This window comes from Paralichthys olivaceus, chromosome 14, assembly GCF_024713975.1.
Source record: "Paralichthys olivaceus isolate ysfri-2021 chromosome 14, ASM2471397v2, whole genome shotgun sequence".
In the NCBI taxonomy this organism is placed as follows: domain Eukaryota; kingdom Metazoa; phylum Chordata; class Actinopteri; order Pleuronectiformes; family Paralichthyidae; genus Paralichthys; species Paralichthys olivaceus.
In genome coordinates, this window is record NC_091106.1 from 20,650,807 (window position 1) to 20,672,302 (window position 21,496).

Below are 21,496 nucleotides of genomic sequence, written 5' to 3' on the forward strand. Positions count from 1 at the left end.
GTTCACATTTGCACAGCTGAACCATATATAGAGAATGCATACACTGTATTGTCCACACCCTAATGCAAATACTTGGACACAACCCCAAGTAGAAGGCAGTGTATACATACACAATATATACACACATACGTGTAAATGCAAAGTCATGCACTTCCTGGACAGGTAGGGTGTGCGTTTGTCGCAACACACCCACACAGCAGACACGGATAAGTCACCACATGACGGCAACAAACACACAACTAATGGTCCCATGTTCAGACACCGCTGAACATTCCACAGAGCATGAAAATAAACACCATCAGATGTTCAGTGTTTTTAGTGACAGAGCAGCGGTTATATGATGGATTCATATTCATGCGACATATTATGATATAAGATGTTTAGTCGATGGGGGCACGGTGCTACACAGCATTTTAGCTTTTGCTAAAGTCATAATAAATCCTGTTGCTAACTAAAACACCCGGGTTCAGAAACATGAGTGGAAAAAGTTTTGGAAAGAAAATGAGTGACAGTTTTATCTTAATTAATTTTAACAAATCAAGTAACATTTGAGTTTGTCCTGTGAACATTTTCATCTCATTGGGCTGTGAAACTTTTACACATGAGCTGCTCTCCGCCACAGTGGGAGTGTTGATAACAAAAGTACACAGGCTGAAATGAAGAGATACTCTCACTGCTTCAAATCAAACAAATCGGAGAGGCGAGTATTTACAGTGAAACTATGTTTTTTTTAAATAATCAAAGTTTTTTTTCCACTTAAAGTCACATTGACACGAAGGAATATTTCCACACAACCTTGACCATAACTTACCTCGAGAAATGTTTCCAGAGTTTCATAATAATAATGTTTCCAGACCTTAATAATAATAAGAATAATACTAGTGATAATTAGAGCACTTTTATAGGCACTAACCAAACCCTCAGTGAAAATAAAGCAGACTAGTCATAAAATAATCAGTTTTAAGATTGAACAGGAATAATATGAGGCATCAAAACCAATACACTATGTGGAAACATAAACAGAGAAATTAAAACTCAGATCAAGTCAGGGACGGCTTCCTGATAAATGTGTCTTAAGAAGAAATAAGCCGCCCTGATCTCCTGTGGCAGGTCGTTCCAGAGCCTCGGGCCCAAGCTTAAGATAAATTACATACAAATATTAACATTTGTAGATCATAGGCAACGTGTGATTAAAAAATATAAAGGCAGAAGTCGGGCAGTGAATGGATCTGAAACGTTGCCACTAACAGCCGTAGTATCTGTTGAATACAAGTTACCTGCTCCCTCATTTAAACCTCTCAGGCAGCAGCTCAGTGTAACATGAAGGTCTTTCTTTCTTTCTCTCTCTCTCTGGCTGCAGTCAGTATCTCTGTGCTAAGTTCTCCTAACACTCCGGTGATGTAAAAATCGATGGAGAGGTCGTCAGGTTTCCCTTGTTGGCTGCCCCTCCCCTTCCTGCCTGCAATTTAATAATGCCCCTTTAAAGGCAGTGTTTAAGCCTCGCCGGGCGATTGTTTTGTCAATAAGACCTCCTTTTACGAACGTCTTAAAAGCATGGACCGGGAGAGACGGCACGAGAGAGAGAGAAAGAGAGAGGGAGGGATAGTATTTAGGAAGGCGGAATGGACGGACATGGAGACTACTTAGGAAGAAGTGGCGTGGCACGTACATGTGCGTCTATTATCGGGTTTCTGAAAGGACAAGCCGAGCAAGTGGAAGAGGGGAGGGAAGGAGAGCGAGTGGAGGAGGCGAGGAAGGAGAGATATAAAGGGCTGGAGTGGGAGAAGAAAGAGAAACAAGGACGTTTACTGTTTTTTTTCCTTTTGAGTTACTAATAAATCGTCCTGAAATTGAAACTGAAGACTTCGGTCTTAATCCTTTAGGTTTTCCTTTTCCAAACGGTCTGATGTAAACTTTACTTGCAGCTCACAAATAATACTTCAACCGACACACACTTTTCTACCGTGGTGACAAATTAATTCCAACTATTAAGGTTTCTACCTCCATAAAAATCTTATAATCAATCTTGTATATAAATAAGTTTTAATTAAGCAGAATTATCCTTCAAATAATGAGTGTCAGACAAACAGGTGGTGAGATGAGGTGTATGATTCAGTATGTTGACGAGCCAGAGACAGAGAGATGCTGGAACTTGTTTCTTCTGAAGTGTGTGTGTGCGTGTGTGTGTGTGTGTGTGTGTGTGTGTGTGTGTCTGTGTGTGTGTGTGTGTGTGTGTGTGTTTTGGAATTAGCAGGCCCAGTTTCAGTGAATGCCCTTAAGCCTGTTACATACACTGCATCTCCGTCAAGTTGCTTCAGCCTGAAACTCCCTGACGTTACAGTAAATACCACACACACACACACACACACACACACACACACACACACACACACACACACACACACACACACACACACACTCCTTTTCTATGACCTCACCCTCAGATTTCAACACCAAGTTAAAATGTGAAAATCTTGTCAGAAGCAACATTTTCTTCTCTCAGTGTGAAGTGCGTTGCTACCAATAGTCTTGTGCAGGAATCTTCAGCCTGTGCAGACACGACCCCGTCTTTACTGTATTATGTCAACAGAAATGCGTGTAGACCTGCGATTGTGCTCACACACATATAGGTGTCCATTTGCAAAGACACTCTGTGAACTGAACACCATCCCCTCCCTCCACCCCTCCTCTCGTTCTCTCACTCTCTCTGTTTCTCTTACATCACAGCACGCCGCCCGAGGCCAAACCTGCATTTCTCTTCATTCGCCTCTCTCTCTCTCTCTCTCTCTCTTCCTCTCTTTCGTTTTGATTCCCTTCTCTTTTCTCCCTTGCTCCTCTCCCTTGCTTTTCAACCTCCTTTTGTAGTAGTGGTGGTGGCGGTGTTGGTGGGGGTCCTGAACATGAAAGGCAGCAGAACGTGAATGCTGGGGTCTGTGTCGAAGCACACACACACGGTCGCTGTCTAACTCGCCGCCATCAGACAGTCGCTGTTCTCACGCTGTTGTTTTCCAGCGTTGATCAAACACTGTTGTGAAGTGCATCAGCGGGGATATTGAGCGTTTCGTGCCAAAATTAAATATCATCGGGGAAAATAGGACACAGACTCCTGCAATTAACAGACAGGAAACTGACATTGATTTCATGCAATTAAGATGAGTGATGGATGTATGGATGGATCTATGTAAGGGATTCGTAGACAAAGCGTAAAATGAAGAGGCTAACAGATATACTATAAAAGAGAATCAGGTATATAAGTTTTTATTTGGATCACTCACTCCCCTAAACATACCTGATTGGTTTTCGTCAGTTAATCCAAGATGATCCATGAATTATTTTCTGAAAATTTGGTGAAAATGTTGAAAAACGGCCCCTGATTCAGATCCACACAACAACTTCTTCTTATCCCACTGACACCACATCAAATCTTCTGATTTCCAGACACTGATATTATCCGGTCACCACATCTCCACACCCAGGTGTTAGCTGACGGTGGATGTCGTCTGCCTTTTTTAGTTTCCGGGGGCTTGGAGGGATCCTGTAGAGCTGGCTGCTGGGAGCCAGCGGGGGAAGTGATACACGTGGAGACAGGATATGACACGGGTTGTGTGAGGGGATTTAGGTCAACCACTGTGTTTGCAGCCATCCCCACTGCAAGCCCTGTCAGCAATACTGGCTCTGTGTGACACTGTGGTCATCTCTGTGTGTTTGTGTAAAATTTTTTTGTAGCCAGGTTTGTGTATTTATTTGTGTACAGTGGTAACAAACACACAAACACACACACACACACACACACACACACACACACACACACACTGTATGTACATGCAAATACATTTGCAAACCCTCCCCGACAGCATGCACAAGGCAAGCATTGCTAATAGAGCTTCTACACATGCAAGTAGACATAGAGCACCACAGTCAGTCGTACACACACACAGATGCATATATGTTTCGGTCCAAGCCCAAAGGCTAAAGGACACAGGCTCAGTCCAATGTTGTGTTTGTGCAGCGGGCAGCACGGGACAGCCATGTTGTTTCTGGGTCGAGCCCGGCTTTGAGCCATACCCTCTCTCTGGCATTGATGGATGAGCGGCTCTCTGAGTCCAAGAATGTGTGAATGTGTGTGAAGGGAATCAGGGACAGAGATAAAGAGAGTGACGGAGGTCAAATGTGACAGCAAGGCGCTCCCCTCTGATTTTCAGTCTCCTCCTCCATCTTTATTTCTTTGTTTTTCTCCTTCGCTTCTTTTACTCTCTAAACTTTTCTCACTCCTTCTCGCGCTCCCTCTGTTTATATTTTGACTTTTGGCAAATCCTATTTTGGAGTCGGTGAGAGTTGCAAAGTCGACTCAGCCATTGAGTTCATGTATGTTTTTCAAGTGGCCAACATTTCCCCTCTATAACTCTGAGAGGCACCTGGTTGCCATGGACACGTGCACATACACACTAAACACACTGAGCTCGTCTCCAGTTTGTGTGGTTACCCAGCCTGTCGCTCCACTCTGTAAAACCAGCTTTAGTGGTAGATTCATGGCTCTCTTAATGGACACTGGGCTCTTGGGTAGTGGAGCAACAGGGAGTGTGTGCATGTGCTCACATACTTGTATTTTATGTGTATGCAGTAATGGGGATTAAGTGACCCCATGGCTGCTCTCAGTCCAAAGCCCCTTTTAAATTTCACAGCTTTCTTATGTTTCCCTCCATATGTGACTCTGGATCCAGCTAATCCACCGCATGCTATTAGGAGCTGGATCTGCAGACTTGCATGTACTGAATGTGTATGTGTGTGTGTGCGGTGGGTGTTTCTGTGCGTAGCAATGCAAAGTATTTAGAGATGATGCTTCAGGAAGTGTTTGCCTGCCAATAAAGACTTTTATGTATTGATGACTCAAAACACAGGCCTCCTGTCTAATAACAGCTCAGCTGCAGCCAAACAGCATTAAGACTTCAGACAGGCGACTCCTACATGACCTCACTTCAACCTTACTTTTCAAACTGTGTGTGTGTGTGTGTGTGTGTGTGTGTGTGTGTGCGTGTGCGTGTTGCATATTTTTTAATGTGCTCGTACATGTATGAACATGCACGTATGTTTATGTCTGTTTACGTCTGTCACAGTGGCATTGCTAATCCCAGAGTAATATCTAAGGCACCACACCTTAATGCACACAGGCCTTTTCCATTCAGGAGGAAGTTACAAAACAGAAAGGATCATGGGAATTGCCTGTTTTGTGTTTGTGTGTCGAAGCGTTAAAGACCTAAAACACTATCGCCAATCACTAGCCCCAACCCCGATAGTGATGCTCCTCGTTGACAAGTGAGCACACGTGGCAGAATGTAACTGTGTGTGTGTGCATGTAGGTGTTTGTACCTGTTGAAAGCTGCACAGACAAATAAGGAAAAATGTTGTGTCTTTGCACAACAGTGCGTCTCACTCGTGGAGAGCTGCAGCATTTTTGTGCAGAATCCACATCTCTGCTCAAAGCTTAAAATTCCTCAAAATCAGTGGTTCCCAACCTGAGGTCAGGACCTGTCGAAGTGGTCTCAGGATAAGTCTAAAGTGGTGCTCACATGATGATTGAAGGGATGAGAAGGAAAAATATAGTCTCTTTCACCTACTGATGTTACTTTTTCTGATTTCTCTTCTGTTTCTACTTGGTTGAAATACTTGCCCGTGTCTGTATGAAAGCACTAACCTGAAATGAAAGCTTCATTAACATACAACGGTAAAACAATTGCACCTAAATAACCTTCTTCGCTCCATAATAGCAAATTCATACAAATATACATTTAATATTTCTCATGAAAAGACGTTTATGTCCTGATAAAATACCAAGAAATGTCACGACCCATAATCCAAATCACGCACCCTCTACAAATTCAATGCAAAAACTTGTTTTGTTTTGTCTCTTAACTGTAAGATTTGTTTTTTGTTAGTTGTTTTTTGTTAGTGAATTGTTTGTTTCTTTATTGAAACTAATCTAAAGCATCTAATCCAAGTGTATCTGACCTGAGAGTGACACTGAGGAGGAGAGGGGGGGGAGAGAGATGGAGAGAGGGAGGGAGAGATGTGGGGGAAAGGAGAAGGAGATGATTTATGAGTTAACTGAGGAGAACAAGGGGAGAAAATCATAACTGCAATTCCCTTCACACCCCCACATGCAGTACGCTGGCATACATTTACACACATATAGTGCGCAGGTACGTGGGCACGAATGCACCGCCACCCCCTGCTGCACATAAAAGAATATGTGAGCTCTATAATAAAATAACTAATTACTTAAGAAGATGGAGATGTGCTGGGACACAGGACAGGATAATAAAGTTCTGCAGGGATGCAGTGTGTGACAGCAGCGGGTGTGTGTGTGTGTGTGTGTGTGTGTGTGTGTGTGTTCGCTCTAACTTGCTGTGTGATTGCTTATCTTGTGATTTATGGCTGCTAAATGTATTTGTGTGAGTGTACGTGTGCAAATCAACTCCTGCCAATTTTTGTCTTTTCATAATTATATGAAGCAGTTTTGTTTGTCTTGACATCACTTTTGTAGAAATAGGTTAAATAGATCTTTCCAAAGAAACAAAGGAAATGAATTCAGACCAACAGAGCACAGTTCTAGTTTGCACAAGTGTGTTTGTGTGTTCACCAGTGAGTAGGAAGGATATATGGGTTAGGCGTTAATTGTGGTTGAGCAGCACACAATCGATGCGAGCCGCGCACTGACAACCTGATGATAAGTTACATGGTTCTACCCGTCAGTGCTCGCTTTCTTTTTAGTGCTTTTAAATCACATTGATTGGCAGCCGGGACGAGTGTGTGGTTAAACAGTTATTTTAAGCGGCTCCCAGATTTGAATATGTAAACCTCTGTCGGCACGCACTGACATCCACCGCCGGGTCCTGGTGCGTTCATGTTATGCCGGAATATCCAGCTGTACGTAAGCGTGAGGTGTGTGTAGGCCTCTACGCATGTGCACATTCTCTCAGATTACTAATGTAATATTGGTAGCGGGTGCAGAGGACATGTGTGTACATACAGTGTGTGTGTGCGTTTAAGCATTTCTGTGTGTCTCACATTACTAATATAATATTGGTAGTGGGCTCAGGAGATGTGCATGTGTGTGAGTATGAGAAATGGAGAACTCCACATGAATTTAAATCGACGAGCTCTCAGAGTAACCTTTTGTATATCCAATCTGCATCTTTCCACTGCTCGTTATTAAATTATCCCCTAATTGGTCACGCATCAAAGGCAGCTGATGAAAAAGACAATTTCTTGCTTTTAATTGGGCATTTCACGTGTGCTTCGTGTACACCTGTGTGCGGCTGCCTCGGCGTAGTGTGTCTGTGTCTGTGTGTGTTTGCCTGTGTGAGTGTGGGTGTGTGTGTCTCGGGTGTAATGAGAATAGGACATTAGCAAGGGCTTGGCAGACGCCGTCGCAATCAGTTCCACTCTTTCCAGAGAAAGAGGGAGTGGGGCGGGAGGATTAATCCAGACATTAGAAATCTCAGACGGAGAAATAGATCGGAGGCAAAACAACAAAGAATAAAATTCAGTTCACTCACATGATATTTAAGAGCCGTCTGTTCTGTTACACGGACGACATGTTTTTTTTATCCACTTTACCATAAAATGCTGTGCTCCCACAGTGGGACTCAAGCTCACAGCCTTCACAGAGTTCACGTCATGTCCCAGATTTATTGAACTATAGAAAGCTGAACTTTATTTCAGGTCATTTTTCCTTCCTCCCTCTTGTGTTTCGGTGTTTCTGCCTAACTTTGGGTGTACCACCAGTGGTGTGTCACGCCAAAATAGCACAGCTATTGTTGCAGTGAGCAGAGCTGAATAGTGCAGCTCATTGTGTTGTGATGGGAGGCAGGGGAATGAACAGGCCATAAACACTGGCCCTATAGCACCCAGGGGTCGTGCAAAGGTGAAGCCTCACTCCCCTAATAGAGGAGCGCCACTCTCTCTCTCTCTGCTCTCCTGCTCTCTCTCTCTCTTTCCTCTCTATCTCTCCATCACTCTTTATCTCTGCGAGTCTTCTCCCTTTTCTTATTTCCTCTCTCTTGACTCCCCTCCTTTCCCTCTCCCTCACCCTAACCTCTCCTTCTCCCACAGTCTTTCTCTCTGTTAGCTTATTAACGGTCACAGCAAGAGTGTCTGGTTTGCGGACCAGAGCCCCTCGCCTGCCCCCTCCTACTCTCTCACTCCTACTTCCCTCCCATTCTCCCGCTTTCCATCGCTCCGTTCCCCTGGCTGCTATTATGAGAGGCATTTTATCCTTTGTTCCAGCCCCCATGGTGCATCTGGCCTCAGATATGGGGACGAAGGGGACAGGAAACCAGTGAGAGTTTTTGCAGGGAGGAGGGGGTTTGCTGGGTCACAGTGTGGATTCATTGCTGGGAGGTGGACCGCCAGTTTCCACCATAGAGGAAAGGAATGATAAGGGGGGAGCGAGCAGGAGGAGGAAACAGATACAGAGGGGGACAGGGAGGGAGGTATGAGAGTCACTGTAGTCATCCTAGCTGCACTTGTCAGTCGAGCAATAGCAGCGATAGTTGGATTATTACTTCTCTGAAACATAGTCTATTTAATCCTTCGAGTAAATAAGCACCGGTGCCATATTTCAGGGACGTAAAATCAAGTTAGATTCTCCCTGAGCTCAATTGTACCAGGAACAAACGTCTTTCTAAGAAGTGCACACCTATTGCCATAACAACCTCCTTTGTTGCATCAGAGTATTTTTGAGGAGGGGGGACGTTTTGCAGGAGAGAAATAAAAAGGAAGGAAAGAAATGTGAGAGAGAGGAAGAACAGAGGCGCGGAGATGGCAATGAAAGACGAGAGGAAGGAGGTGAAGAGAAGAAGTCAATAGTTAGTCAGCGCTGGCCTCGAGATGACCTCATCCCTCTGTACAGGGCCGCGAGAGGAGAGGAAGAGGAGAGGAGGAGGAGAGGAGGAGAGAAGGAGAGGAAGAGAGGAGAGTTGAAGGAATGCTTGGGCCTCCTCAACCCTCCTTGCCCTTTCTCCCTCCCTTGCTCCTCCTTCCATATCTCCCCCAACAAAACAGAGTAGCGAGGGAGGAGGAAGGGAGGGGGGTGTTGGTGATAAAAGTCCAGACGTTCCCTCATTTGATGGTGCTCTGCCATGTCAGTGCATTCTTACATTCCTCCTCCCTCCCCTCTGCCCCCCAGTCCTATTTCCAATTCTACAAACTTTTATTATAACAAATACAGAAGAAAACTCAAAGGTCCTTGTTGAATTTCTCTTGTTCCATGTCACAGAAATCTCCGAATGCGCGCCTGTCAGAAATTAATATTTTTGTCTGAAACAGTTTACAAGACATTGTAAAGCAGTAATATAAGAATAAAACAATTAAGGCTGCTAATCTTATTGTGTTTCCTCTGCTTTGTGTCTCCAAATTCCCCTGCAGCTCTGCCATTAGAGGGTGATTCAGTTTAGATAACAAGCTGGAAAAAGAGGAGGAGCACCACAAAGCAGGAATATTAAAGAGATGAATAAAACAAGTGGATTCAATCCACTAATTGAAAGTCAAACAGATGCACCAGCTAGCGTCCTTTTGTTCCCATTCACCCTTTCCTTCGTTCCTCGACCCCTTAAATGCTCCTTTTTTCCAGCTTCAGAAGTGCAGCAGGGCTATTGTTTCCTCAAAGTTTAGCTAATGCTCCCTTTTTTTCAGAGATGAAATAGAAGTGTCCGGTGGGGGCAACAGCAGGAACACATAAATCAAGTCAGAAGCCCCAAAAGCCCTCTCTCCTCGGGGTCATCACAGGTCAAAGGGTCATTTCACAAGGGGTTAGGCTGAGCAAGGCCAGAGCACCGCCTGTATGAGTGTGTGCAAGGGCGTGAATGTGTGTGAAGGGAGAGATTAAGTTTGTGTGTGTGTGTCTCTGTGTGTGTGTTTGTGTGTGTGCAGTTAAAAATGAGCGAGCAGCAGATTTAAATATGAGTAGCTGTGCGTGTGTGTGTGTGTGTCCATGCAATAAATGGTCTGACCGTGTGCTTTTATTGGAGGTCACGGGGTAAAGGGGTTGGTCCAAGGCTACCAAATCCGGCTCCTGTGGACGAACACACACACACACACACACACACACACACACACACACTAAATAAAGCTCCTGCCGTCACAGAGTAACACATGGTCACCTGTCTTAACAGAGTATCACCCAAAACAATGCCTCGCACCAGTGGCAACGTGACATGTTTCTGTCAGCAACACTTCCCGCTCTGCCAAGTGTGTTAAACAGTCAGCACTCGCAGCTCGTCGCGACGTGGAACATCTCCAACAAAGCAAGATGGGTCGACATGTTTCGAACAGGCACAGAGAAAATCCCGGTTAAGCCTCGCCCCACAAAGACCCCAGTGTTTAGGTCGACGTGACTGTGTATACACTGAGGCTGTGCAAGTTTGTACAAGTCGAGTTTTCAAAGACAACTGCCTCGGTTGTTAAGGTTATTAAGATGTGACTTTCGCTGTGGCTCTGTGGGGCTTTAGCGGAGCTCAGCGCTGCTTATGGGAGAATAATTTCTCCATATTACTGTTATGGTTAGTGAGGAGATAGAGGTTTGGCAACGTGTTTGTTTTCATGTTGTGTGCCAAGATTGTCATGGACTTAGTCAGCACTTTGTGCCTGATCTTGATCGTCTCCGTTTGTCCCTTTCCCCTCCCTCTCTCTCCCCAGGTTCATCAACGCGAGGAGGAGAATAGTCCAGCCCATGATCGACCAGTCAAACCGTGCAGGCAAGTCTCCCATAGTTACTGTATTCAAGTCGTGCAGGCGAAAGCCGTCCACACTCCATGCACCTGGAGGCCTCTCAGCTGGTAAATACAGGAATGACCCCCCCCCCCCCCCCCAATCCTGGAATGTCCAAACCCTCCAGGGGCTGTCCCCTTCGATACAACATTAACGTTACAGAAATGACAAGAGTTATTAATCAGCTTTGACGTGACATTTGGAGTGAGAAACTCTTAATTAATTCTAAGATGTAATAATTTCACCGAAAATTAGTTAACGACGAGTGGATTTATTTTTCTTAAGCCCATAAACAAAACTGGCTGTGTTCTCAGTAAAGTTTGCTCTTAACCCCTTCCTCCCACCTTTCACCAACCAGGCAAAGGGTGAAGAAAAAAAAACACCCCCCCCCTCCAGCTCAAACCAAAACATAAAGAGAACTACACTCGTTTCTTTTTTTGGGTGACCGTTGTTTGGCTTTTTGGCTCCAGACCTGTTTTTACCCATCCCCTCCTCCCACTCCCCTTTAAACTCCCCACCTCGACCCTATTTGTGGCTGTTTGAGGGAGTGAGGGGAGCGAGTGGTCCCCCTGGTGCATGGCTTGGTTTGGACTGCCGTAAACTTTATTACCTGTAATAGGGGTCAGAGGTCAGGGTGGCATTAGGGGCGCAGTAAAGTTCAAAGGCATTCAGTGGGGCCGAGTTCTTGCTTTTGCTTGACTGACCCCCAAACGGCCTAAATCGAAGGTAAGTGGATTTCTATGAGCGCGGAACAATGGAGGCGAGCAAAACGTAGGAACCCTATCAGGTTTCACTTAGCGTTGCTGCTCAGTTCTAGCCAGGATTTATTAAATGCAGCATTTAGAAGCAGATTCTGAGGCCAGACTGCAAGAAGGACAGATTGTTGTAGCAAACAGAATCTGATCAGAGCTTTAACCTGGATTTCTTCTTTTGATTATGTGTATAATCACATGTTGATAGAAGTATTTTAAAATCATACTTATCATATAAAGTGCTAAAGGCTTATTTTGTCCTGCATAAGTTAATATTGGGATTTGGGTTTCAGACTTTTTCAGGTCAACATTAAACATCTCAAAAGTTTGACTGAAAATATATTTTTTTTTTAGTTTTTGAGGATATTTTTACTTTTTAAAAATATTGTTTTTCGTCTCCATGAGAAAAATCCCCCTTCACCTCTCGTGTGCAGCAAAACATTTGAAAACTCAAAACTCTATTTAAACTTCTAGTAGAGATCCCAGAGTTTCCAATGACACATATATTAATATTTCTGATAAACAATATGATACTGTAAGACAGTGTGGAACAAGCTTAGCTTATTTTATCCATCGCAGGACCCCAGGTGTATTAATATGTTATATTGTTTGGTCGTTGTGTGAAAACAGTCGTGACCTCTTCCAGAAGGTTCAGATCTCATCCTAACAGAAAAGTCTTTGTGTGTCCTCGGTGTGCGTTGAACTCTTTCAGTCCGATCCCTATTAGAGCATTTAGACGCATTAAAGTCTACCAGGGGCTTTACAGTAGAGAGCCGGCTGCAGGGACACAGAACAAACTGACGTTGAAAGACAACGGCGGCTCCCTGTGCGTGCACCGACCAACAGATGATCCCGCTTCGGCCACTGAGCCTTAATTAAAAGCACTAATTGACCACTCCATCCCCTCGCTCCAATCCCTCCATCCCTCCCTCCCTCTGTCTCCTCCTCCATCCACAGTAAGTCAAGGAGCTCCCTACAACCCAGATGGCCAGCCGATGGGGGGCTTCGTCATGGACGGCCAGCAGCACATGGGAATCAGACCACCTGGTAAGGCTTTCTCTGCGTGTCTGTCCCTTTCTTTCCTCCCTCGCTCTTTCCATTTTGCTCCTTTCTTTCCTTCCATTAGTTCATTTTCATGACTTTGTCCTCCTTTTTCCTTTCCTTGAGTCTTGCCTCCTCTGTCCTTCCTCGTATAATTTCACTTCTGTCTTTGACCTCCTGTCTTCTCTCTCTCTCTGGCACCTTTGTTCTTTCTCATCCTCTCATATCTCTATGTGTCAGTGTGTTTCGTACAGTCTGCCATGATTGTAGTTTATTCTAGCAGCACTCTCCTTCTCTGTTTGTACTCAAAAGAAAGCCGCGTGGTAACCGTGTGATTTAAGTGTAAACTGTGCCGCTTGTGCACCTTCCACATGAAGATACACATTGCACAGACACACACACACACACACACTGATACCTCCCCCTCCCTCGACACACAAACCAGAACAGGTGTGGTCAATCACATTACACAACCCTCTCCTTCCTCACTCCCTCGCACTCAGTCTCTCTCTCTCTCTCTCTCACGCCATCACGTCTAATCCCAGAGTTTGTCCTTAAGCTCCTCTCCTCCTTCTCTATCCCCTGTTTTCTGGGATTCTCCCAAGTCTCTAACCCAATCTCAACCTCCACTCAAAGTCAGAAGGTTTGGATAAACTGCAAGGCTACTTAACCCCCACCTCCACCGCTGCCACCGCCCGTCCTCACGCTCTTCACTAGAACTCACTCTGCCAGTTTTCTCCTCTGCTATGTCGTCTGTCCAGTTCGTGTCAGAGTGAAACCATCTCTTGAATTTTTTTACCTCAGTGTTTCCTCTTTAAGTTTGCAAACACTTTCTTCGTCACACATGAATGCAACAACCTAAGGTTACTCAGAGAACGTATACATCCGCCGAGGCCCAACAACATTAACCACATTTAAATTATATTGTGGATTCAGATTTTTATTTGGATCTGCACCAAATTGCACACATCATCCGATTCACTCATCAAGATCCACGTGAAATCAAAAAGTCATATCTCACAACTGTAAAGAAAGTAAAACTATTTACTGGATCTGCACCAAAATGAACAAGTTCTTTTCTGACTCATTCCACATCTTCCCACCAAGTTTTGTTATAATTCATCCTGCAGATGAAAACCTCCTCTTGTCTCTTTAGATAAACTGAAACGGATTTTACATTCCTGTCCATGTTTTTGTATTAAACTTCTCTCCCTCTATGTTTCACAGGACCAATGGGTGGAATGGGGATGAACATGGGCATGGAAGGTCAGTGGCACTACATGTAGCCCCGCCCCAGTCCAACCAATCGCAACACAAAGGAGGACGTAAGTACGAAATTGACACTCGCAGACTTGTTCTTACATATTTATTTAACTTTCCACATCAGCAGAGGCACGTCCACGGCATTTTGAATGGGGTCTCACACTCAGCCATACAGTACATTATTCATGTATACATTTGCCGCACGTCAGGAGGTCGTGGTTCTGCGTTTCGGTTGCAACCCCTAACTTCTTTTCCCAGTGTACTATCACGACATATTTAAATCATATGACTCGCCTCTTAAAAAACACGATATATTTCAAAGTAATTAATTCATACTTTCCTTCTCTCTGAGTTTTCTTTCTTACAAACAGGCTCTTGTTTTTACCGGACTGATTTCTCTGTGTTAGTCTCTCCCACTCTTGGTCTGGTGATAAGAGCATTTGATCACAACCTTGTAACTACGTCTATGTAACATGTGCGTGTGCGTGCGTGTGTGTGTGTGTGTGTGTGCGTGCTCTCACATATCCAGTAGCTACAGGACTAAACATCCTGCATATCAGGGAGGACAGGAAGGATTTTCAGGATTCAAACAAAACGAGAGAAACAGAGTAGGAAATGTAGGGAAAAAGAAAAACAGACAGTTTGAGCACATGTTCACATCCTCGTGTACAATATACAAGTGAATATCAGTGACTCAAACATGTGTTGAGTGAACTGGAATTTCTCAAAATTGAAATGATTTAACAAATTTCTATTTACCAACTATTCCTGTCTTGTTGAGGAGGAGGAGGAGCAGGAGGAGGAGGAGAGAGAACATGAATGGGGCAAAAAAAGGGGGAAGAGGAGTGATGAGTAGGATGGGGTGGGGAAGACTGAAGGGGGGGGGGGCAGGTAGGACGTTGCCATGGCAACAGACTGATTGGCAAAAAATGTAAGCAGTCGTCGCTGGTGCAAGGAGAAGGGGAGAGAGAGAAGTGAGTGCCCCTTAAGTGTCATAAATCTGCCGGGCTTCTGTTGATGCATGAGCCACATTAATACACACACTAACCAGCTAGAGGAGTCGTCTCCCCCGCCCCCCGCCCCCCCTCCCCTCTCTCTCCCTCTCTCTCCCTCTTTGTGGTTTCTCTCTATCTCCTTCACAAACACCTTTATTCTCTTTCTCTTTAATTCTCTGCCTCTCTCTGTCTTTCTCTCACCTCCTCTCCCCCTCTCTTCCTCCCTCCCTCCTCCCTCTCTCTCTCTCTTGCCCCAGGGCCAAATAGACTCCCACATAATTCTGGATGTATACAGGCTCGGTGTTGTCACAGTGCACAGTGTGTATAAAGTGGCTACGGGTCCAATCATTCTGAAACACCATTGTTTCTTGTGCTTGTGTGTGTTAGTGTGTGTCTGTGCATTATGTGTGCACCTGAATGAGTGAATGTATACCATAAATGTCCATATGTGAAATACATACATTTGTCCATGTGTGGGTGTGTGCACGCTCACCAACGTGTGTCTGCACAACTGTTTATGTGTGTGTGTGTGTGTGTGTATGGTAATAGGATTACTCCTGGCACAGGGAGGGGACACAAACTAGTGCAAAATGGAGGACATAGCCAGCAGGGTATGGAGCTTAGCTGGGCCTAATTGACTAGATCCAAATTAAATATGCCATCACCAGAGGTGTGACCAATGGATTTGACTTATTCAGTTTACAAAAATAGAGACCATTAACCCTCCACAGAATGTGCGTGCACGTGTGTGCGTGTCACGATGACAATATACCGCCATTTTTTCCTGTCACAAATCTCCTCGACCAAAACAAAGGCAAAAAAAAAAATCCCACTTGGAATGGCATGTTTCAGGTTTGAAATGCAGGGAGACGTGGTAATAGAAAAGTCTGTGCTTTCAGGATGAGGCGTGTGTGCGTCTGTGTTTATGTGTGCGAGAGTGTAAACATGAGGGCTGGTTCTCCGTGTCCAGGCAGCCTCTCTCCAGCAGCTGCTAGCCTTCCCAGCAGACCTTGCTTTAAACAGCCTCAATTTGCCTGCTGAATCTCGTAATTGGGCCACCAGAGGAATCCTCTGCGAGACGGGCAAAGCACAGAGAAGACGAGTAGACAGCGGCGAAAAAAAAAAAAAAAGAAAAGAGAGGGGTAGACATCAAGAGGGAGGGGCGGATGAAGAGATGGCGAGAGTGAAAAGAGTAAATGACAAGAGGGAGGGAGGACGGGAGGAGGAGGGAGAGACGAAGAAAGAATCTGGGAGAGAGATGGCGACAGAAACACGTCCTTGCTTCCTTGCGACTAATCGTTTCTTTACAGCTTCATCAGCTAGTCGTCGCTAGCTGCTAGCACGCCGCCGTCAAATTGCTACTTTCCTTTCTAGGTCAATTAAATGTAAGTGATGTGTTATATTCTTTCATGACCAATTAAATTAATAGGTTATTACAGGAGGGGGGAAACAGTTATCTTATTTGATTAAGAGAGCACAGGTTCATTATATTTTATAAGCAATTTTCATTAGCAGAGTCGAGGTTTTGTTACCGCGGGGCTAAAATGAGCGGTTATTGTGCTGGGGAGTTCTAAGCCTTCATGCAGAAGGTGTGTCTCACAGTCACACTGCAACATTAGTTAAAACTAAAGCCAATTAGTCCTGCTTAGTGAAGAGCGTTATGCTTTCCAGCCGATGATGATTACAGAGCTTATATCCCCTTGCGAAACAATACACCTGTCAGCCGAGATGAAGCCCAGCAAGTGAAGCAGAAGTGAGCTGAGCCTTTGATAGCGACCAAAATGACTCTCGGATGACCCTTACCCCCTTTCCCTTCTTTCGCTCCCCCGCTTTCCGTCTTTCTGCGGAATTAGCCTGGGGTGGCCCCCGAAAACTGTAATTTTAATTTTCGGGACAATAGTTATCGCACAGTGGAAGAATTAATTACGGCGCAGAGCGTATGGAATTTTTCCTGGACCTCTCCGCTTCGAGCTTTCTCCAAAATGTCGGGCAAAACGCTTGAGTGAACGCCGCTCGTAACCCCTTTGCTGCCGGTCTCGGCTGGAGACCTTTTGTCCCAGGATTCATTGCTCCAATCATTAAGCACAAATTTGTTAACCTTCTGCTGAGGGGTCAAGATTTCCCCTCGCCCCCCCACCACCACTCATCCTCCCACCGTCACCCCCTACCCTCAACTTCTCTTTCTGGTGGATGAACTTTTACTATTAACGAACATTAGGGGAGAAAACTGTTCCTGATGAGGATTTTGTGCCCCCTTGTATTGTCCATGTGAATGTGTGTCCCTGTTGATTTGGCCCCTCTGGAATCCCCCTCGGAGTCTAAGAATGGAGGCCTGCAGCTCAATGTATTGATTGGCTTATTAAGTGAAAAACCGTATTAGCAATGTGTGCTCTTTCAAGCACGCATAGTGTTTATCACACCCCTGGTGCTCCGGTTGTTTGTGCCACAAACAAGTAAATTATTAAACCAACAGATTCTTCATTGGTTTTATTTACATTTTTAAAAACATGGTCGTTGTTTTGGTCACTCAACTGTGACTGTGCTTCCTGAGTTTTCTGCTAAAGTTTTGTTTCAGTTCAACCAGATACAACTAAAGAAAACAGATTTACGCTAGCATTTCTAATGGCTTGCTGCAGGTTATGTCAATGGAAAGGTCACAGGTTTGATGCCATTAGCTCCAGAAAGATATGTAACCCCTATCACCTCACTCGTTGAAACCAAGCTAATTTAAGCAAGCACAGCTGACATAATGGCTCACTGGCCGAGGTAAAAACTGATGGATGTGGGGAATAACAAACGAAGGTCCTTGCTTTTAGTCGTCTATTGTCCTCCTGCCGCTGCACCTCCTTGTCCTTCTCCGTGTCTGCCTTTGTGTCGTCTGTAGTGGCCCTCTTATGTGCGGCGAACACGTGGACGGGCCCCAGGCACTCTCAGGTGACGGGCAGCCGTGAGCCTCACTTCTCCTCTTTGGTTTTGACAACAATGGCCCCGGTTTCTCTGCAGTGACTTTCCACCTTCAGAGATGGATGGCAGCTATTGTTGGCTTTAAGGAGAGGAATGTAGGGAGGGAAGAGGGCGAAGATGGATTTCTTTACATCATCTTTCACTGTCGCAGGAGCTTTGATGGCAGGTGCAGGTTTGCAGCGGTTGGAGTTGTGTGGGTTGATATGTTGACATGGTGAAGGTAATTACAGTGTGATATCGGTGAGTGTGTGAACTTTGGTGCAGCTCGGTGGCGGTACCAACTGTCCTGGAGTCTCAGATTGAAATGCTGACGTTAGAAATCAAAAGATAAAATCCGAGGCTAATTTTGAATTTCCCCGTAGTCCACGTTAAACAGATTATCCAGGAAATGTTAAGCAGTGGACCTCGGTATCACTTCAACTTGATCATGCGTGTTTGGTCTCTAAGTCCTCTCCTACTGTTAAAGTAGCATTACTCAGGGTGTAGGATTAACTCACTGAACCCTCCGATGCCTTTTCTCTCTCTCTCATACATCCACACAGTCTCAGTGAAGGGCAGGAGTCTGTAGTCTGACCCAGATTAACACTATGTTGGGACCACAGACTTTTTTATTGCTCCTCCGGGGGTTTTATCAGCGGGTCCTGCCACGTTCATGTAACACGAGAGTCTGCTCTCTGAAGTCCAGTGTGATCTATTGTTGTATTTAATGAATGATTAATGATATCTAACTCGGTCAATAGTTTTCTTATGCAGTTAAATACACTCGATGATATCGTGCTGTTTTGGATTTGTTCAACTTTACGTACGTATCACTGCTGCCAGGTGAAAGCTTGTTATCAGCTCATCATCAGTTGACTCTGAATGTCTTTGAGTCCCTGAAGGACTGAGTAACTCCTGGCTCACAGTTAAAGGCTTTTCCGCGACTACAGAGATTAAACTGTCTGACTAAGAAACGTAAACATGAATCCTCCCTCTGATCAGCCATTCACAGCGGGCGCCAATCTGCTCGCCAAATGCAAAGTCTCTCATGTACCTGCGCAGACCTGATCATTTATTAAGGATTTTTTCCTCCTCTCTTTTTTTCAGAACTGCAGGGAAAACCGGGGGATAACGTGTCTCACAGAGGCCTACACGGAGCATGGGAACGGGATTCCGACTTCCTGACGACGACGACAACAACAACAACAACCAACAGCAGCCCCTCTGTCAACCTCCAAGACCCAACAACATTTGATTCGGCTGATAATCTGCAACAGGGAAACCTTCCGTGACTGCCTACAATCCTTGTATCCAGTGATGGCGACGCACAGAAGATCAAACCTCACCCAACTCAGATGACCCACAAACCCCTGCTTCTTCTCTGGTGGGCACGAGACTTTCCCCCTCTTGCCGGCCACTAGTTTCACATGGATTCCTCCATTGAAAGTGATTGCGATTGCCAGAATAGATGACGAGAGACACACTGGGTCCTCTGCCTGTACCTTCGGCAAATGTGGCACTTGGTGATATTTTCTAGACTCTTTGGCAAACACAAGAGACTTCCTGCGAAGAGCACTCCACTCTTTGGGATGATGGGATTGGACCAAGGAGAAGCCAATGTCTGTATCTGACAGGACACTAACAAAGCAAAACAAGGTGCCCTTTAAAAAATATAGTGGATTGAAACATGGAAAGAGGGAAAGCAAGAGAAAAGAAATTAAAAGTATAACTATATCAGACCCTAGTTTGGGAAGCGAGCGGAGAAAGAAAATATACTGTATACTGTTGTAAAATTACGCTGGACTCTCACAAGAACTGGGAATTTAAGTATTGTAAATGCTATTGTATTGTTCTGCATATTATGTTGTTTCTAATAGATTTTTTTTTTTAAAGGATGTGAACTTTTTTTTTTTTTTCTGGTTTCTTTCCACACTATGTGTGTGCCGTCTCTCCATCATCAAATTTGACCCCCTGCCCCCTCCCTCCATTCAATCACGAAGCATTTTTTTAAAGAAAAAAGTGAATAAACTGACAATTCGATCAGTCCATCATTTCTCGCAAGCCTTTTTTTTGGATGGAAAGAGAGAGTGTGATAGAGATTTAATGTTTTTTTTTAACGCACAGTATACGCACAGCCCATCCACGTACACACAGGGTACAGATAAATGTATCACTGTTGCTGTGCCTACACCTCGTAACTCTAACTTTGGTTCATTTTGAATATTTTCATATCACTTGATTATATTTTCCTCTACTGGTGGAAAGTTTTTATTGGTGTAGAAGAAGCTCTGACTATTTGGGGACATGAAACTTAATTATAAATGTATGGATTAACTCCACACACAAGTTAAACGCGGTGTTTTGAGAAGCTAACATTCTGGATTCACAAGGTTTTTAATCCATTTGCCATCGTCCGGTTCCTCCTCTGATCTGTTTTGTGCTGCGTTCAGATGGAGGACAGACACATAACGTAGGTGTCCACATGGCTAACATCCCGACAGGCTAACAAACATGATGCAGAGCTTCAGTTAATGTCTAAAAAAAAAAAAAAATCACTGTGGATGGGGAAACTGCAAAGTGTGTGTCCCGCAAAAACATGTTGTTTCCTGTTTTTCTCTGTCTATGATTGAGGGCCTCTGAAAGTCTATTCCAGTGTCCTATTGATGTGTTTTATGTCACAAGGCCGAGCACTTGCATGGCCAATGGATTCTCTCTCCCCCAGTGTTTCATGCGGCCTGATAACAGGGAGAGGCAGAGGCTATGGGAAAACACCATTTATACTACAGTCAGTTTTGATTTAACCAGATGATGTAATGATCAACAGACAGGAGAGAATGTAAAAGTCACTCTGTGTGTGTGTGTGTGTGTGTGTGTGTGTGTGTGTGTGTGTGTGTGTGGAGTGTGTGTGTGGCAGTATGCATGTGAGGGGGTCCGTGTGTGTGTGTGCATACATCCTTGTGTGGGTTATCAATGCATCCATTATCCATTGCTTCAAACATGTATATCGCACATCTTTAAGATTCCTTTGAAGACGTCTTGTTTCTTATGCTTTTACTTTGAAGGGTATATATGTGCATCTGTGTTGTAAATAAATACTTTTTTCTTCAAATAACAGAATCACAACTAGTCTCACATTATCTTCCAACACGTGCAGAAGAGAGAGATGAAAACACACTAAAACAAACATATGACCGGTTGTTAAATAAAGCAGTGAAGCTAAATTAGCCACAAAACATTTGTACTTAAAGGAAAACGCTCCTAAGTTAACCTTCAGCTCATTGCTGTGGATAATGTGTATGGCTAATGCATGCTTTCTGCTTCCTGCTGTAATCTCCTCACACGTGGAGCTGGGAGGCAAAGGAGAAGATGGGCTCCGAGAATTATCCTTAGTTTAGCATTAAAATTAATTTAGGTAAAATTGCTACAAACATGTAAATGGGAGGATTAGTTCTCCCTCGCGCCTTGTTGCCCGCAGACACAGGGATCCGCACGGAGCGCGGTGTTGTCTCCGGGAGACAGTGCGCGTCAGGAGGCTGAGAGGAGCCGAGAGGAGCCGAGGGGACACGAACTCAGCCACTTCTCATTGATACGTTTCCGAGAGAAGCTTTGAATCCAAACTCTCTGTCTTGTTCCTCTTTTTCTGGGGTAAAAACAGCGAACAAGAGCGAGTCTGTTTCATCCACAACAATAAACGCGTAAATCAATACTCTCCCCTTCCTCCCTCTCTATCTCTCC

General features: G+C 44.6%; 1 protein-coding gene across 3 annotated transcripts in view; it reads left to right on the top strand.

Moving 5' to 3' along the window:
• Positions 1-20,878, top strand: part of meis1b (Meis homeobox 1 b) — an 85,034-nt gene extending 64,156 nt beyond the window's left edge. For 2 of the 3 annotated variants that reach the window (XR_011246020.1, XR_011246019.1), the window contains exons 10-11: positions 10,696-12,566; positions 13,788-13,885. Coding sequence is in view for 1 of the 3 variants with exons in the window: in XM_020094211.2 (XP_019949770.1) it covers positions 10,696-10,754; positions 12,477-12,566; positions 13,788-13,846 (208 nt within the window). In the remaining 2 variants the exon portion in view is untranslated. Of the gene's footprint in view, positions 1-10,695; positions 12,567-13,787; positions 13,886-18,868 lie in introns of those variants that run through there. The other variant, XM_020094211.2, reaches the window with a different exon arrangement.
• Positions 20,879-21,496: the final 618 nt, after the last annotated feature.